Source organism: Oncorhynchus masou, chromosome 3 (assembly GCF_036934945.1).
Source record: "Oncorhynchus masou masou isolate Uvic2021 chromosome 3, UVic_Omas_1.1, whole genome shotgun sequence".
Taxonomy (NCBI): Eukaryota; Metazoa; Chordata; class Actinopteri; order Salmoniformes; family Salmonidae; genus Oncorhynchus; species Oncorhynchus masou.
Window position 1 is genome coordinate 12052093 of NC_088214.1, and position 18304 is coordinate 12070396.

At 45.3% G+C, this 18304-nt stretch overlaps 1 protein-coding gene across 1 annotated transcript; it reads right to left on the reverse strand.

Moving 5' to 3' along the window:
- Positions 1-353: 353 nt before the first annotated feature.
- Positions 354-16066, reverse strand: LOC135518979 (uncharacterized). The gene is made up of 2 exons (XM_064943976.1): positions 15926-16066; positions 354-5401 (listed from the first exon to the last, which is right to left on the reverse strand). Exon 2 carries the CDS (start codon positions 2985-2987, stop codon positions 354-356), a length of 2634 nt encoding a protein of 877 aa, XP_064800048.1. The 5' UTR covers positions 2988-5401; positions 15926-16066.
- Between the last annotated feature and the right edge of the window lie 2238 nt (positions 16067-18304).

The window sequence follows — 18304 nt, forward strand, 5'->3', positions numbered from 1 at the left end:
TCCGATGTCAGTCTGGGACACAGTTGCACTCATTGTTCAGTGAGCTTTTCCACAAAGTCCAACCCAGCGACAGCAATGAATGTTTATTGTGACCTTTGAAGTGGAGGGGCCTTTGGAGGGAACAGGGTAGCAGAGATGGGGGATGGGGGGGGTAGTTGGGTGTGAGGGGTGTGTGTATGTTTGTACGGTGTAGTCAGAGAAGGAAAGACAGCTGGTAGCCACGTGTTTGTTCACATCCACTTCTATCCAGCAGGTATTCACCCATCAGCTTTATAACCTTCTCTTCAACTCTATGGTGTCTTGGTCAGGGCAGGCCGCGGGGCACAGTCAACGGTCGATGGTTTTTATGTGATTCATACCAAACTCACCGACAGCGTTGAATGTTCACCGAGGTGAGCAGGACCGCAGGACTGCAGTGAGAGGGTGAGCCTGACGGAGAGGACAGGAGGGGACAGGACAGGAAGGGACAGCAGTGAGAGGGTGAGCCTGATGGAGAGGACAGGAGGGGACAGGACAGGAAGGGACTGCAGTGAGAGGGTGAGCCTGACGGAGAGGACAGGAGGGGACAGGACAGGAAGGGACAGCAGTGAGAGGGTGAGCCTGAGGAGAGGACAGGAGGGGACAGGACAGGAAGGGACTGTAGTGAGAGGGTGAGCCTGACGGAGAGGACAGGAGGGGACAGGACAGGAAGGGACAGCAGTGAGAGGGTGAGCCTGACGGAGAGGACAGGAGGGGACAGGACAGGAAGGGACTGCAGTGAGAGGGTGAGCCTGACGGAGAGGACAGGAGGGGACAGGACAGGAAGGGACAGCAGTGAAAGGGTGAGCCTGACGGAGAGGACAGGAGGGGACAGGACAGGAAGGGACTGCAGTGAGAGGGTGAGCCTGACAGCGCTGACAGATGTGCTTACTGAGGGCTGGGCTAAGGGGAGGCGAAGGGGACAGGAGAGGAGGGGAATAGGAGGGAGACAGGAAGGAGACAGGATAGGAGGGGACAGTACAGGAAGGAGATAGGAGGGGACAGGAGGGGAGAGAGACAGGAGGGAGATAGGAGGGGACAGGAGGGGATAGAGACAGGAGGGAGATAGGAGGGGACAGGAGGGGAGAGAGACAGGAGGGAGATAGGAGGGGACAGGAGGGGAGAGAGACAAGAGGGAGATAGGAGGGGACAGGAGGGGAGAGAGACAGGAGGGAGATAGGAGGGGAGAGAGACAGGAGGGAGATAGTAGGGGACAGGAGGGGAGAGAGACAGGAGGGAGATAGGAGGGGACAGGAGGGGAGAGAGACAGGAGGGAGATAGGAGGGGACAGGAGGGGAGAGAGACAGGAGGGAGAGAGACAGGAGGGAGATAGGAGGGGACAGGACTTGAGGGAGACAGCAAGGGAGAGGACAGGAGGGGACAGGAAAGGAAGGGACAGCAGTGAGAGGGTGAGCCTGACGGAGAGGACAGGAGGGGACAGGACAGGAAGGGACTGCAGTGAGAGGGTGAGCCTGACGGAGAGGACAGGATGGAGACAGGACAGGAAGGGACAGCAGTGAGAGGGTGAGCCTGACGGAGAGGACAGGAGGGGACAGGACAGGAAGGGACAGCAGTGAGAGGGTGAGCCTGACGGAGAGGACAGGAGGGGACAGGACAGGAAGGGACAGCAGTGAGAGGGTGAGCCTGACGGAGAGGACAGGAGGGGACAGGACAGGAAGGGACAGCAGTGAGAGGGTGAGCCTGACGGAGAGGACAGGAGGGGACAGGACAGGAAGGGACTGCAGTGAGAGGGTGAGCCTGACAGCGCTGACAGATGTGCTTACTGAGGGCTGGGCTGAGGGGAGGCGAAGGGGACAGGAGAGGAGGGGAATAGGAGGGAGACAGGAAGGAGACAGGATAGGAGGGGACAGTACAGGAAGGAGATAGAAGGGGACAGGAGGGGAGAGAGACAGGAGGGAGATAGGAGGGGACAGGAGGGGAGAGAGACAGGAAGGAGATAGGAGGGGACAGGAGGGGAGAGAGACAGGAAGGAGATAGGAGGGGACAGGAGGGGAGAGAGACAGGAGGGAGATAGGAGGGGACAGGAGGGGAGAGAGACAGGAGGGAGATAGGAGGGGACAGGAGGGAGAGAGACAGGAAGGAGATAGGAGGGGACAGTACAGGAAGGAGATAGGAGGGGACAGGAGGGGAGAGAGACAGGAGGGAGATAGGAGGGGACAGGAGGGGAGAGAGACAGGAGGGAGATAGGAGGGGACAGGAGGGGAGAGAGACAGGAGGGAGATAGGAGGGGACAGGAGGGGAGAGAGACAGGAAGGAGATAGGAGGGGACAGGAGGGGAGAGAGACAGGAGGGAGATAGGAGGGGACAGGAGGGGAGAGAGACAGGAGGGAGATAGGAGGGGACAGGAGGGGAGAGAGACAGGAGGGAGATAGGAGGGGACAGGAGGGGAGAGAGACAGGAGGGAGATAGGAGGGGACAGGAGGGGAGAGAGACAGGAGGGAGATAGGAGGGGACAGGACTTGAGGGAGACAGCAAGGGAGAGGACAGGAGGGGACAGGAAAGGAAGGGACAGCAAGGGAGAGGACAGGATGGAGACAGGACAGCAGGGGACAGGAGGGGACAGGACAGGAGGGAGACAGAAGAGGAGGGGACAGGACAGGAGAGACAGGAGGGAGACAGAAGAGGAGGGGACAGGACAGGAGAGAGACAGAAGAGGAGGGGACAGGACAGGAGAGAGACTGGAGGGACTCAGGACAGGAGGGAGACAGCAAGGGAGAGGACAGGAGGGGAAAGGAAAGGAAGGGACAGCAAGGGAGAGGACAGGATGGAGACAGGACAGGAAGGGACAGCAAGGGAGAGGACAGGAGGGGACAGGAAAGGAACGGACAGCAAGGGAGAGGACAGGAGGGGACAGGACAGGAAGGGACAGCAAGGGAGAGGACAGGAGGGGACAGGACAGGAAGGGACAGCAGGGGACAGAAGGGAACAGCAGGAGACAGGACACACATAAATGTAAAAACCACGCAGGGCTCTATTCAATTAGAGCCTCAAGAGCCCACTTCAATAAAACCCCCTTGCCTGGTTTCTGTGACACCGCAATATAAAATAGCATTCATCCCCACTAGAGTGAGTGAGGAACATAGAGAATGAAATGCTTTCTCTCGTTGTTTGTTGGCAAAACAGGCTACCAACAAGTCAATGATGTTTACAGCACATCTACCACAACCTTATAACCAAACATAAAGCTGAAGGGTAAGAATGCAGGATCTGAGGCGTCTGGTCACCGACTGTTGAACAGCCCCTTAAATACAGCAGCAGAGGGTTAGTATTGTTGCATCACAGTGAACAAATGCAGATTTAATGTACATACTGTATACTCATTCGTATACATTCATACAGATACAGGCAGGGTTTGAATCGTCTGCATTGATAACTGTTGTGAAGGTGTCTAATGGTGTGTAGACAGTGTGAGACATACACTGCTGTGTGTGTTGTCTCAGGGGGTTGGGAAGAAGCTAAATGTATTCCCCTTCTCCACCAATGGACAATAACATTCTATTGTTGGACTATTCTATTCTACTGCCTGCACCCCTGGACACCCTGTGGAAATGGAACTCTGGAGTTAGAATGATATTGTTGGAACCATTTTCTCCTCCAGTCACAGTGCTTATAGATTTGCTGCATGTTGAACAATAGGATGGACTCACACTGTGCTGTCCCTGCAGTGAGACTGAGCAAGACTGTGTGTGTGTTTGGTCTCCCTCTCCCTTCGCGACTGAACGCTCCCATTGTCATTGGCAGGTCATTGCTCGGTGGACAAACGACCCCTGCCAACCTCCTGGCCAGCAAGACGAACTGAGGCTGACGTCATGATGCTACATGCTAATGCGCTCATTCATCAATCTCTTTCATCGACTTAGAGTTGACGTCATGGTGGGTGCTAGCCTAGCGTGCCCACTGCTCTGGGGAAACTCATTTACTGGCAGATGCTAACATGCTAGTAGCTTTACCACAATGGAAGCCCAATGGACTGCATGCTAATAGAGTAACAGTCTTGATACCACACTTCACAACCTGGAGCATACGTCGTGATGGGACGCTACCGCTCCAACAATGCCTTCTGGACAAATATGCTAATACGGTGATCATTCTTCCCATAGTCTCTTCATTTTAGAGCAGGCTCCTTGTAGACACCCCATTCACTGACTGTTACATATATATAAAGGATCAAGGCCTTATAATTAGACATAATAATCCATATTAGCGCAACCCTTCTCAATCACACATGCGTGCACGCGCGCTCACACACACACACACACACACACACACAGACACACCCCTGTTGCCCCCCGTTGAGACCTGAAAGAAGAAACAGACACAGGGTGGGGGAGAGAAACGGTTTCTCCATGGCAACCTCAGTGTTAGCCAGGCATTTCTTCATTCCCCCGTTCAATGTCGCGCCCTTAGAGGCGGAGGGAGGACCCCTGTTCTACAGCTGAATATTGCCATTGTGTTGGGGGTGATTGTGTGTGTGTGTGTCCGTGTGTGTGTCAAGGGGGGTGAATGAGGGGACAAGCTGCAGGCATATGAGTCGCAACAATGACATAGATCAGAGGGAACACACAGACACACACAGACACACACATGCTTGTAAAACTATGTTGATGAAGATAGAGATAAACCTCTGAAATAACTATATAATTACACCACAGGGCAAAGCGCTTATCGCAGTCCAAACCATGGTTTCTGGTTATTCTCTTCTCTTATGAATATGATTGTGTCTCTGTCTCTCTGCCAGTCTATACAGGACACTTTGCCTCTCAGACAGCAGAGATTTAGAGAGGGGGGGCATCAGCTGCTAGAGTAAATAAAAGCCTCTGTTTGTAACGTTGGCCATCTTGGAAAAACTCCACAGCTGCCACAACTTTGGCTTTTATTACATTTCAGGCAGGAAGGGAGGTATTTATTTTGACTGTTCTTTGCTGGAAACGATAAATGAACTCAAGGCATAATGATAGTCAGGAGGATAAGCCAGTGGATCTATGCGGGTGTTATGCAAACAAAAACACTGAGGGAAAAAAACAAGAAGCAAAGGAATGTGTTACAGTATGTCTCGTTACTGTTGAATAATGAATGCATACAGTACAGCCTTGTGTTTAATCTACAAGACATTTCAATTTGTGGCTATTTGCATGTTCAAGCCTTTATACTTTAAGATGCGTTTTCACACACAGATTAAGCCTAGTGGTGGACCAGAAAACCCCAGAGATAAATGGTAGAATCTCAGTTGAAAATGATTTATATTCCAGGACTAGGCTTAATCTGTGCCCGGGAAACCAGTCCTATGTATCTGTCCTGGGACGAATTACCTCCGTTTGAAATCTTCTTTGCGGATTCTCCGATGGCTGATTCTTGTAGGAACCTAAAGGGAGACACAGAAAGATGTGAATTAATATGCGCATTTCTGATCAAATTGGATCAAATCCCCCAGTTGTTTTATATTTATTTAAATAATGACCATTGTCTCCACCAATGTTATGGTACATCCAAGCAGGAAGTCTCCAAACCACTTCCCTGAGGGCCAGTCGATGAAAAGACGAGAGGAAGCGCCACTGCTCTGTCTAGGGTGGTCTGCCGTGGGCGAAGCTTTAATGTATGTCCGAACAGTATGTCCAATACACTGTATACATCTATTGATAATGACTTACAGACTTACGGACCAACAGTTTGCCTGGAAGAGCCTCACTCAGACATAGTACACACAACAAGCAGACACATCCTAAAGAAAGGAAACATAAAAACATTGGCTGCTTTCTGGATGTGGTGTTTAAACATTTTTTCCTCTCAGTAATAGCCTCTTAAATATGCCCAATTACCCCAGAAATACATTTCCAAAAATACATTTAAAAAATAAATAACTACATTGGCTACCCTTTTAGTATTCTCATAAGAGTCTGAAAACCCGCTTTTCTGTTCTGGAGTACCTTCTTACAGCCCCTTAAATATATCCACGTATTATATACTGAATAGTTGCCTTCTTTCTTATGCACTAGGCCTAATCAGAGTGATTACATGTACTGTGGCCATTAGATACAGTACAGTGACATAATCAGATGAGAGTGGAGAGAATGGTTCTGTGTGATGGTTGACTAACTAACGAGGGTCTGGCCTTTGTAAACATGTGGATGTTATTGCCTGTGGCACACAACACGCAAGACCAGGGCCCTGTTTCAGTTCAATGTACATTTCCTTCCACTGTTAGGTCATTCTTTGATCATACAGAGGGGTTAGTCTCTCTATCTACCTATCTATCAAAGGAAACAGTCTCAGTCCATGTTATACGTCTATAATCACTAACTATAACGGAGGAGGGTCACTGCGTTCATTCCACCGTGTGACTGGCCCTGTGACCTCTGACCTTTTTAACCCCTCGGAATGTTGTGTCATGCAGGTGCCTGCTTTGTTCCTGGCCCCTTCATGAAAAGCCGCAGATCACCAGCTGAATGTGAATGTCCTCTTACCTGAGGCCTCTCTCCAACTCATTCTCCTCAGCAACATGAGGTTCTCTATCAAACAAAAGACATCAACAGCTCCCAGAACATGGCCTGTTCAGTCTTAAGCAGTTACTAAATATGTTTATTCTTCATTGACTGTGTGTAAGCCAGAGATGTGGGTTAATAGACATATTATAGGCAAACCACACACCTGCCTCTTTCGTAATTATAGCCAAACTATTAGACTTTTGGCTCAGGTTAAAAGTAGTGCCATATATAGGGAATAGGGTGAGATTTGAGATTTGAATCATTTTTGCACTGAAAATTCAGACATCTGTAGCGTCTGGCTCCGCATGGGGGGGGGCCAGGGTGGCAGCAAGACAGACAGAAAAGAGACCCTGACAGACAACTACTGTTCAGCTATGTCGTTTACATCCACCCAAGGCTGGCCAGAGGAAATTAAGAAATTCATGATGTTATAGACGAGGGCCAGAAGAGAGAGGTCTCTAGGTTCAGGTTGTCTCAGGACTGAAGGTTGTCTGTGATCATAAAATACTCCTGCGGTTGACCCTCCCCAAAGGCTACTGTAATACACACACACACACACACACACACACACACACACAGACAGACAGACAGACAGACAGACAGACAGACAGACAGACAGACAGACAGACAGACAGACAGACAGACAGACAGACTGGAACAACAAAATAAATGTCTATCTGCTAAGACTGGGATGTCATGTTATTTTGTTTTACATCTGATACTCCTCTGGATCCTGTGTATGACTCAGACACTAAACACTTAAACTGGCTGTTTAGCTGATGATTAGTCTTTTCTACATGTAAAATGAGATGTAGGCCTAAATGATTTTGTACTTTAAACCTCCTTTGCGACATTATGGATATTGAGGTGCTATACAAAGCTGTTGATAATGATTCTCTTAGCTGAGTGAGTATGAGGCCTGATAGTGTAGCCAGACTGTTACGTACACAGTGTTATTTCCCAGCCTCTCTCACCAGCCTCTCTCACCACTCAACAACCACAAGACAACAAAACAACAGCAAGGGCTCACTGTGGAGAATCTTTAATAAAGGACTGAACATCTGACGCAGGAAGCCAAACAGGCAGAAGCAAATGCTCATGATTATCCACCTGCTTTGTGCCCAACAGAAAACCAGAATGAATTTCACCTAGCATTCTAATGGCTAAATGCTACATATGATTATCTCACTCTCTATCTATCACATGCACACATGCACACACGCACGCACACACACACACACACACACACACATGCACACACATGCACACACACACACACACACAAATGCACACACACACATTCTCTCTCTCTCTCTCTCTCTCTCTCTCTCTCTCTCTCTCTCTCTCTCTCTCTCTCTCTCTCTCTCTCTCTCTCTCTCTCTCTCACTGACACAAAAACACACATGGGACACAAACACACACAAGGCTTGTTAAATGGGGAAGCGGGAAAGGGGCCATTTGTTCTACAAGCTCTACAAGGAGGCTGCCATTGTAAAAAGGAGTGGCTGCAAGGCCCCGTTTCCTTTTATCCTTCTCCTCAAGGCAATCTCTTTGTCTGGAGGAGGATGGAAGGAACCGTGGGCTGCCGCGCTACGCTGGTCAAAGACCCAGGAACTATTACCCTTACCGGCACAATGGACGTAAATAACAGGAGGAGAGGAACGAGGGAAAGGTTTGTGTGTGTGTGTGTGTGTGTGTGTGTGTGTGTGTGTGTGTGTGTGTGTGTGTGTGTGTGTGTGGGAAGCAAGAAGAGCTGGAGAGGGAGGAGCTTGTGAAATAAAAGCTGTTATTAAATCTAGTACATATGTTAGGAGGAAAGGTTAGGTGAGAGAGAGAGAGACATTTTATTCCATGTAAACCATGTGTCCATGTAGTCAGTATGGAATGACAACGAATGGTACAGGAGCTTCAGATTCAGGACTAGGGCCAGCTGTATTTTGAAAGATTTCTTCATGTAAAGAAAAGCATTTTGTGTTGCTTATGAATGCCCAAATGTACCTTTTTTTTACAGTAGAAATTCACCATTCTTGACCAAAGTAATATCTCTCTCTCAGACACACCCACACACACATACTCTCTCGCTAGTTATGAGTGTCACTGAGGACATTGAGAGTGAAAGAAGGGAGTCAAATGTTTTTATTCTTTCGTTTCTACACTCACTTTCCTGGCAGCTCAGCAGCACCAGAGGGGTTTGTGAAACTAGGAGGGGTGAGGCTCCGCCCTCAACCACCAACTGAATGTAAAGCTTTACAGTGTATAACTTACAGCCAGCTATGTCTTGGCTACGATACTGTACTGTAACACCTCATAAAGTAACATACCGATGGAGCTATGCAGTAAGGAAAATGAGAGACAAATAAGGACGAAAGAGGACGAATGGGGGTGAATGGAGGCATACAAGTTAGTTCTACTACTGGAATGAAAACCAATAGGACATATAAGCTTACTGCTTAACAGAATCATAGAAGGTCTATGACTATAAAAATGTCCAAATATGAAGACATATGGAGTATCAGTTGATTTGATAGAAAATAGGCTTTCAAACTGATCCAGACGGAATAGTCAATATATCCATTAGGCTGCTATTATACTTCGTATAAGTGTACAGGGAAAATTAGGGCAAGTGACTTAACAAGGACTAAAACGTCACCTAAAAGGTTCTAGAGTTCATTTCACAGAAGACAGTAACGCTCCTGTCTTCTGGTTTCCCCCTCTACTCCAGCAGGAAGCGAGGACCCAAGTTTATTTTTGAATCTTCCACAAAGAATGCCTGTCATTTCCTGCCGTTCCTGCTTCCATATGCAACCCCCAGTTTCTTTTGGAACAATGGGAGAGATTCCAAAACTTCCAAAAGGAATTTACCCCAATGGTGAAAGTATGGTATAGACTCTGATTCCATAATGCATTCTAATAGTCAATACTGACAGGGTTTGTAGCTGGCCCATTTGAATTCAGACATAACCTCAGAGATGCTTGTCTGGTTACTTTAAAGACAGCACGGGGAGAGTAAAGTACCTCATTATTAAATGAATGAGTATCCTGCCGAGATGGTGGTAGAGACAGTAACACAGGCCTGCCTTGAATCTCCATGTCCTAACCAATCAGCAGCTCTATGTTGCTTGATTTCACAAGCTGCAAATTGGTGGCTCAAGTTTGCTGTGAAAATAACTCTCTACCATTCCACCCTTTTTCCTCTACTGCATTCCTGCTATCTGACAGGGTAGCCTAGTGGTTAGAGTGTTGGACTAGTAACCGAAAGGTTGCAAGTTCAAACCCCGAGCTGACAAGGTACAAATCTGTCGTTCTGCCCCTGAACAGGCAGTAAACACACTGTTCCTAGGCCGTCATTGAAAATAAGAATTTGTTCCTAACTGACTTGCCTAAATCTGTTTTTGATGAATTAACCAGACTTGTCGTGTCCATCAGTTCATTCAGTGTTATAGAGTTCACCATAAGGTGTCAAGGGGAATGAAAGGTGACTCTCACACACTGCATCAGTTTTAGAGAGCAGATGCTTTTAGACACAACTTAGCCACTCGGATTCCACCAGGTGAGAGGTGAGAGGTTGGTGAGGTGAGAGGGTCTGTGGGGTCGGTGAGGTGAGAGGGCGTGTGGGGTCGGTGAGTTGAGAGTTGAGGAGGTGTGTGTGTGTGGGTGGGGGTGGGGGGTTACCTTTAACATCCTTATGATGGGTCACCGGGCTGTTATACGGGTCGTCTGTCAAATAAATATAGGAGGCTCTCACACACACGCACGCTTAGAGTTTGAAAGTGAGTAACTGACTTCATCTTTCAGTTATGTGAGATATTCCATTTTCATACTGACCTTGACAGCTTTTACAACAAAGGGTCAAAGGGTCCAAATGTCAAAGGTTAAATGGCACAATCTAACCAATCCGCTCCTGGGAACCGGAGTGATGACACAAGAGGGACACCTGGCTAGCTGTAGGGGTAGACCTGAAGGTGACCTCAGTCCATTGGCTAAACAAGAGGTACGAGTTCAGAGGTGACACAGTAATCTATACTGAGGAGAAGGCTAAAGCCCAGGGCACAGTGCAGAGCTTCTTCCATTACCTCATTCATTTAACCCTTAACCCCCCTTTAATTAAACAGTCCAACTACAATATAGTAGTACAATATAGTAGTACAATATAGTCATGTTAGGCCTCAGATAGAAAGGGTTGTGAAGTTATAAAATAATAATAATAATAACTTGATAGATTCATTCCGTGGTTGGCTTTTATACAATAGTTATAGCATCCATCTCTGGTACTGAAATATCTTGTTTTTTTAAAACTCTCCCTGTTTCACTCTAGAGGGATGGTGCAAATACATAAAGGATGAGACCAGCTCATTGCCTCTGACTGCTTCAATGCTGGAGGTAGAGACGAGTACTGTACATTATTCTCCATGGGGCTTCCTGTTGTTTTTCTATCTCATCCAGATGACAGGTGACTAGGCGACGGTGGATGACAAATTTGATCTTATGTTTAAATTATTCGGTTTGGGGTAGAAAGCCCAACGAGAAGGAAGTGTGTGTTTCATATCCTTCCTGTGGACAGACGCAGGGCCACGTGGGGTAAGGAGGGGGATGTCTTCAATAATGTGATCATGTGCTGGTGAAGCAATTGACGACTAGCATGAGCACGTTAGCAAATTAAAACTGCACTGAAAGTATATAAGGCTGCATGAAATTGATGACCCCCCCAAAAAATGCTTTTCAAGATATAATGAATTAATCTATGTAGTTCAGTTGTTTTGATGTAATTCTATCCCAAAAAATTAATAGATGACAGTGATCTGGATAAGGATGTAATTTTCCTAAAAATAAAAGGGTTTATATTAATTCTGAATATTCATTGACAGTTTGATGGACTGTCTCAGCCTGTCAAACTTCCCTCAGTTCTCTACTCTTGCTGTTGTAACTAGAGAATGCCCATTCCAGTTCTCTACTGTTGTGACTAGAGAATGCCCATTCCAGTTCTCTACTGTTGTGACTAGAGAATGCCCATTCCAGTTCTCTACTGTTGTAACTAGAGAATGCCCATTCCAGTTCTCTACTGTTGTTCTGACTAGAGAATGCCCATTCCAGTTCTCTACTGTTGTGACTAGAGAATGCCCATTCCAGTTCTCTACTGTTGTGACTAGAGAATGCCCATTCCAGTTCTCTACTGTTGTGACTAGAGAATGCCCATTCCAGTTCTCTACTGTTGTGACTAGAGAATGCCCATTCCAGTTCTCTACTGTTGTGACTAGAGAATGCCCATTCCAGTTCTCTACTGTTGTGACTAGAGAATGCCCATTCCAGTTATCTACTGTTGTGACTAGAGAATGCCCATTCCAGTTCTCTACTGTTGTGACTAGAGAATGCCCATTCCAGTTCTCTACTGTTGTGACTAGAGAATGCCCATTCCAGTTCTCTACTGTTGTGACTAGAGAATGCCCATTCCAGTTCTCTACTGTTGTGACTAGAGAATGCCCATTCCAGTTCTCTACTGTTGTGACTAGAGAATGCCCATTCCAGTTCTCTACTGTTGTGACTAGAGAATGCCCATTCCAGTTCTCTACTGTTGTGACTAGAGAATGCCCATTCCAGTTCTCTACACTTGCCATTCCAGTTCTCTACTGTTGTGACTAGAGAATGCCCATTCCAGTTCTCTACTGTTGTGACTAGAGAATGCCCATTCCAGTTCTCTACTCTTGCTGTTGTGACTAGAGAATGCCCATTCCAGTTCTCTACTGTTGTGACTAGAGAATGCCCATTCCAGTTCTCTACTGTTGTGACTAGAGAATGCCCATTCCAGTTCTCTACTGTTGTGACTAGGAAATGCCCATTCCAGTTCTCTACTGTTGTGACTAGAGAATGCCCATTCCAGTTCTCTACTGTTGTGACTAGAGAATGCCCATTCCAGTTCTCTACTGTTGTGACTAGAGAATGCCCATTCCAGTTCTCTACTGTTGTGACTAGAGAATGCCCATTCCAGTTCTCTACTCTTGCTGTTGTGACTAGAGAATGCCCATTCCAGTTCTCTACTGTTGTGACTAGAGAATGCCCATTCCAGTTCTCTACTGTTGTGACTAGAGAATGCCCATTCCAGTTCTCTACTGTTGTGACTAGAGAATGCCCATTCCAGTTCTCTACTGTTGTGACTAGAGAATGCCCATTCCAGTTCTCTACTGTTGTGACTAGAGAATGCCCATTCCAGTTCTCTACTGTTGTGACTAGAGAATGCCCATTCCAGTTCTCTACTGTTGTGACTAGAGAATGCCCATTCCAGTTCTCTACTGTTGTGACTAGAGAATGCCCATTCCAGTTCTCTACTGTTGTGACTAGAGAATGCCCATTCCAGTTCTCTACTGTTGTGACTAGAGAATGCCCATTCCAGTTCTCTACTGTTGTGACTAGAGAATGCCCATTCCAGTTCTCTACTGTTGTGACTAGAGAATGCCCATTCCAGTTCTCTACTGTTGTGACTAGAGAATGCCCATTCCAGTTCTCTACTGTTGTGACTAGAGAATGCCCATTCCAGTTCTCTACTGTTGTGACTAGAGAATGCCCATTCCAGTTCTCTACTGTTGTGACTAGAGAATGCCCATTCCAGTTCTCTACTGTTGTGACTAGAGAATGCCCATTCCAGTTCTCTACTGTTGTGACTAGAGAATGCCCATTCCAGTTCTCTACTGTTGTGACTAGAGAATGCCCATTCCAGTTCTCTACCGTTGTGACTAGAGAATGCCCATTCCAGTTCTCTACTGTTGTGACTAGAGAATGCCCATTCCAACCCAGCACACATACTGGGCCTATATACTGTGCACTCCCTCCAGTGAGAAGAAATGAGCCATCATTTGCCACAGGTGGAAGAGATAAACCAGAACACATCTGCCTCCCCCTCCTCCCCCCTCCTCCCCCCTCCTCTTCAGGAGAAAGACAGGATGGGGTTATTTCATCCAAATTTCAAATGTAACCCTTTTATATAAAATATCCTGCCTGTTTAAAACCATTTCCTCCCAAAGCAAAGCTACCTCCCCCTCATATTGGCAGATCCACAGGCACTCACTCACACACACACACTCACACTCACACACACACACACACTCACACTCACACTCACACACTCACACACACACTCACACTCACACTCACACTCACACTCACACTCACACTCACACTCACACTCACACTCACACTCACACACACACTCACACTCACACACTCACACACACACACACACACACACACACACACACACACACACACACACACACACACACTCCTCCTCCTCTACATCTTGAATGATTAGGATGTCCTGTTCTGTTGTTCCTGGGCAGACAACAGAGGATGCTAAAATGAATTAAGTGTCATTTAGCCCTGTGAGGAGAGCCTAAATCCTAATGACCGTAATACCACCACCACCACCACTGCACATAGTAATAGACAGCATTTGTGTACTATTCTGTACTATGCTTACCTACTGCTAAAAATACTCCATAATTGTCATTATTTGTAGCATGCTGTCATCAATAGAATAGCCATTACAACAAACAAAAAAGATATTGGCATGCGTGAATTTGTTCATAAAAGTTTGGGCACTCTGTGCAAACATTCTTCACTTTACAGGATCTTGCTGCCACGAAGCATCTCCAGATGGCAAAATAATTTATGAAGATTGCCTCATTAACCTTAAGGCACTTTGGGGCTTGGCACTGTGAATGCAGGCAGAGAGATAAAGAGAGAGATAAAGAGAGAGAGAGATAAAGAGAGAGAGAGATAAAGAGAGAAGGAGCCTCAGCATCCAGCATGGTAGGCAGTGGGGTTTCTTTCAGATAAAAAATGCATCTAAATATTTAATTTAAGTCCAGATTCATAGCTTAAAATTCACATTTCTGAGACATTAATGGATAGGAAAGTATTTATATAACATTTAAATAAAATACAATTTCTTCATTTCTATCAGCATTTTAAAGCGATTATAGACAGATGTTAACAGAACGGTAGCCTGATAACCCGTAGCATATCAGTTAAAATCCCGCAATTAGTGCGCAACATGGGTCCTATCTGTCCTCCAATCTCAAAAACTTCAGGGACAAGCTCTCCTCCTTGTGAGTGAGCAATTTGTCAACTGCAATCATTCATGACAGTCTTATGCTACCCGAAGGCTCTTCTATGATTTGATCTAACTCTGACCACATGATTTTAAATGAAGACCTGACTGAGTCTGCGCAGGTGTGCCCGCAGGGCCACCGTTCCGCGCCCTGTTCCATTGACAACTCGACGCGCCAGCTAGAGAACATTGCGTGCGGAGCTGTGACTGTGCGGTAATGGGGGAGGGGTACACGGTAGACACTGCTTTCAGACACACCGAGGGAGGAAGGCTCTGTTGATTGTTAGTCTGGGATTCAGGTGTCTCTCGACTCGGCTGGGCTGTGTTTGGTCGAGGGAGGTGTACTGACATAAACAAAGATGGTGTAAACCCCATTGTCCAGACCATGAGGCTCTCTTTAGGTTTGCTTCATTATATCCCTGATAAACTCTAGGTTAGGTTGTGGTTTTTATTGCTACTTTAAATCCAATGCCCACTGTGCCAGACAGGTTTAATCTGACTGGTTCCAGGGTTCACACCTTGATTAAAATGCTGCGGCTTCTCCTGCAATTGCAACCCGTACTTTGAGAAGATAAAAATATAAAAACAATGGTTGAAGTTTAAATTCATTGATTTCTTGGATTACATTCAACCCAAACAAAAAGAGAAAAACTTTCACATATAGGCCTATAGGCTGATCCGGAACTTTCCGTGAAAATTGCATTGTCCGATGTGCGCAGATATGCCAGAAATAATCTTTACAAAATATGCTAGATAGTGAACAATTATTCTGACATTTAGGCTAGGTAGCATAGGCCCCATACTCTCAGAAAAACACATTTTCTTTAGGCAGGTTGGAAGGATTCACGTGCGCTGATGTAATTTAGAGATGTTCTTTACAGCCACCAATAATAGGAGCTCGAGCGTGCGGATCCCAGACGGGCGGGCGGATACGTACCCTTCTTGAGTTTAGCGCATTTATTAATTTATTTAAGGAAGTGCTAAAACAACGAGTTTCCCCACCGGTTACCGGTTAAGTCATATCAATGGATAGTTTAATTGTATTAATACTATTTTTTCTCAATACAATTGTAGTCTAATTCAGAGAAGGTGAGCAAACCCAAACTATTTTGCATCCATGGTAAACAATAGCATACAATGGGTTATATTATTTTGGGGTGTTTATAAACAAATATAAAATATGCTACATCATTTGGAATATGTTTTTCCTTTTCTTTTTCAATCGAAACATGCATATTAATTTCCTTGAAAATAAATAAAAACGGAATAATTTAGGCACCAAATAAATTATTGCTATACTTACGAATCATTTCCATTCCTGCAAAGAGGCAGGATTAAAGCTCTTAATAAAAAACGGTGTTATTTGATAATGAGCATCAATTTTTTCAACTGTAGACGGAAACCTTGAAGACTGCCACAGTGGCATTCTCACCGCATCCCATCGCGTTGAATCTCTCTGTGCTGCCCACGTCTGAATCGAAGTCCACCCCATCTGTGTTGAGACAAGGGGGAGGGAATTCAGGTCACATGGTACACTAGGACTGTCCTGGTTGGCTAGGACACTATAGTGGGATGAAATATCTGATTTTCATTGGACGAGCAGGGGGGAAGGCGGAGGGAGGGGGACATAGTGGATAAATTATTCGTGGAGAAAATGGGGTGGGGTAATGAAGCTATATTGATTGAATGGAAACAGATAATGGAGAATATATGATATATTGATAGAATGGATAATATATGATATATTGATAGAATGGATAATATATGACATATTGACAGAATGGATAATATATGATTTATTGATAGAATGGAAACAGAATGGAGAATATATAATGTATGATAGAATGGATAATATATGATATATTGATAGAATTGATAATATATGATATATTGATAGAATGGAAACAGAATGGAGAATATATAATGTATTGATAGAATGGATAATATATGATATATTGATAGAATGGAAACAGAATGGAGAATATATAATGTATTGATAGAATGGATAATATATGATATATTGATAGAATGGAAACAGAATGGAGAATATATAATGTATTGATAGAATGGAGAATATACAGTGGGGCAAAAAAGTATTTAGTCAGCCACCAATTGTGCAAGTTCTCCAACTTAAAAAGTTGAGAGAGGCCTGTAATTTCCATCATAGGTACACTTCATCTATGACAAACAAAATGAGAAAAAAAATCCAGAAAATCACATTGTAGGATTTTTAATGAATTTATTTGCAAATTATGGTGGAAAATAAGTATTTGGTCAACTACAAACAAGCAAGATTTCTTGCTCTCACAGACCTGTAACTTCTTCTTTTAGAGGCTCCTCTGTCCTCCACTCGTTACCTGTATTAATGGCACCTGTTTTTGAACTTGTTATCAGTATAAAAGACACCTGTCCACAACCTCAAATAGTCACACTCCAAACTCCACTATGGCGAAGACCAAAGAGCTGTCAAAGGACACCGGAAACAAAATTGTAGACCTGCACCACGCTGGGAAGACTGAATCTGCAATAGGTAGCAGCTTGGTTTGAAGAAATCAACTGTGGGAGCAATTATTATGAAATGGAAGACATACAAGACCACTGATAATCTCCCTAGATCTGGGGCTCCACGCAAGATCTCACCCCGTGGGGTCAAAATTATCACAAGAACGGTGAGCAAAAATCCCAGAACCACACGGGGGGAACTAGTGAATGACCTGCAGAAAGCTGGGACCAAAGTAACAAAGCCTACCATCAGTAACACACTATGCCGCCAGGGACTCAAATCCTGCAGTGCCAGACGTGTCCCCCTGCTTAAGCCAGTACATGTCCAGGCCCGTCTGAAGTTTGCTAGAGAGCATTTGGATGATCCAGAAGAAGATTGGGAGAAAGTCATATGGTCAGATGAAAACAAAATATAACTTTTTGGTAAAAACTCAACTCGTCGTGTTTGGAGGACAAAGAATGTTGAGTTGCATCCAAGGAACACCATACCTACTGTGAAGCATGGGGGTGGAAACATCATGCTTTGGGGCTGTTTTTCTGCAAAGGGACCAGGACGATGATCCGTGTAAAGGAAAGAATGAATGGGGCCATGTATCGTGAGATTTTGAGTGAAAACCTCCTTCTATCAGCAAGGGCATTGAAGATGAAACGTGGCTGGGTCTTTCAGCATGACAATGATCCCAAACACACCGCCCGGGCAACGAAGGAGTGGCTTCGTAAGAAGCATTTCCTGGAGTGGCCTAGCCAGTCTCCAGATCTCAACCCCATAGAAAATCTTTGGAGGGAGTTGAAAATCCGTGTTGCCCAGCAACATCCCCAAAACATCACTGCTCTAGAGGAGATCTGCATGGAGGAATGGGCCAAAATACCAGCAACAGTGTGTGAAAACCTTGTGAAGACTTACAGAAAACGTTTGACCTCTGTCATTGCCAACAAAGGGTATATAACAAAGTATTGAGACAAACTTTTGTTATTGACCAAATACTTATTTTCCACCATAATTTGCAAATAAATTCATTAATAATCCTACAATGTGATTTTCTGGATTTTTTTTCTAATTTTGTCTGTCATAGTTGAAGAGTACCTATGATGAAAATTACAGGCCTCTCATCTTTTTAAGTGGGAGAATTTGCACAATTGGTGGCTGACTAAATACTTTTTTGCCCCACTGTGTGATATA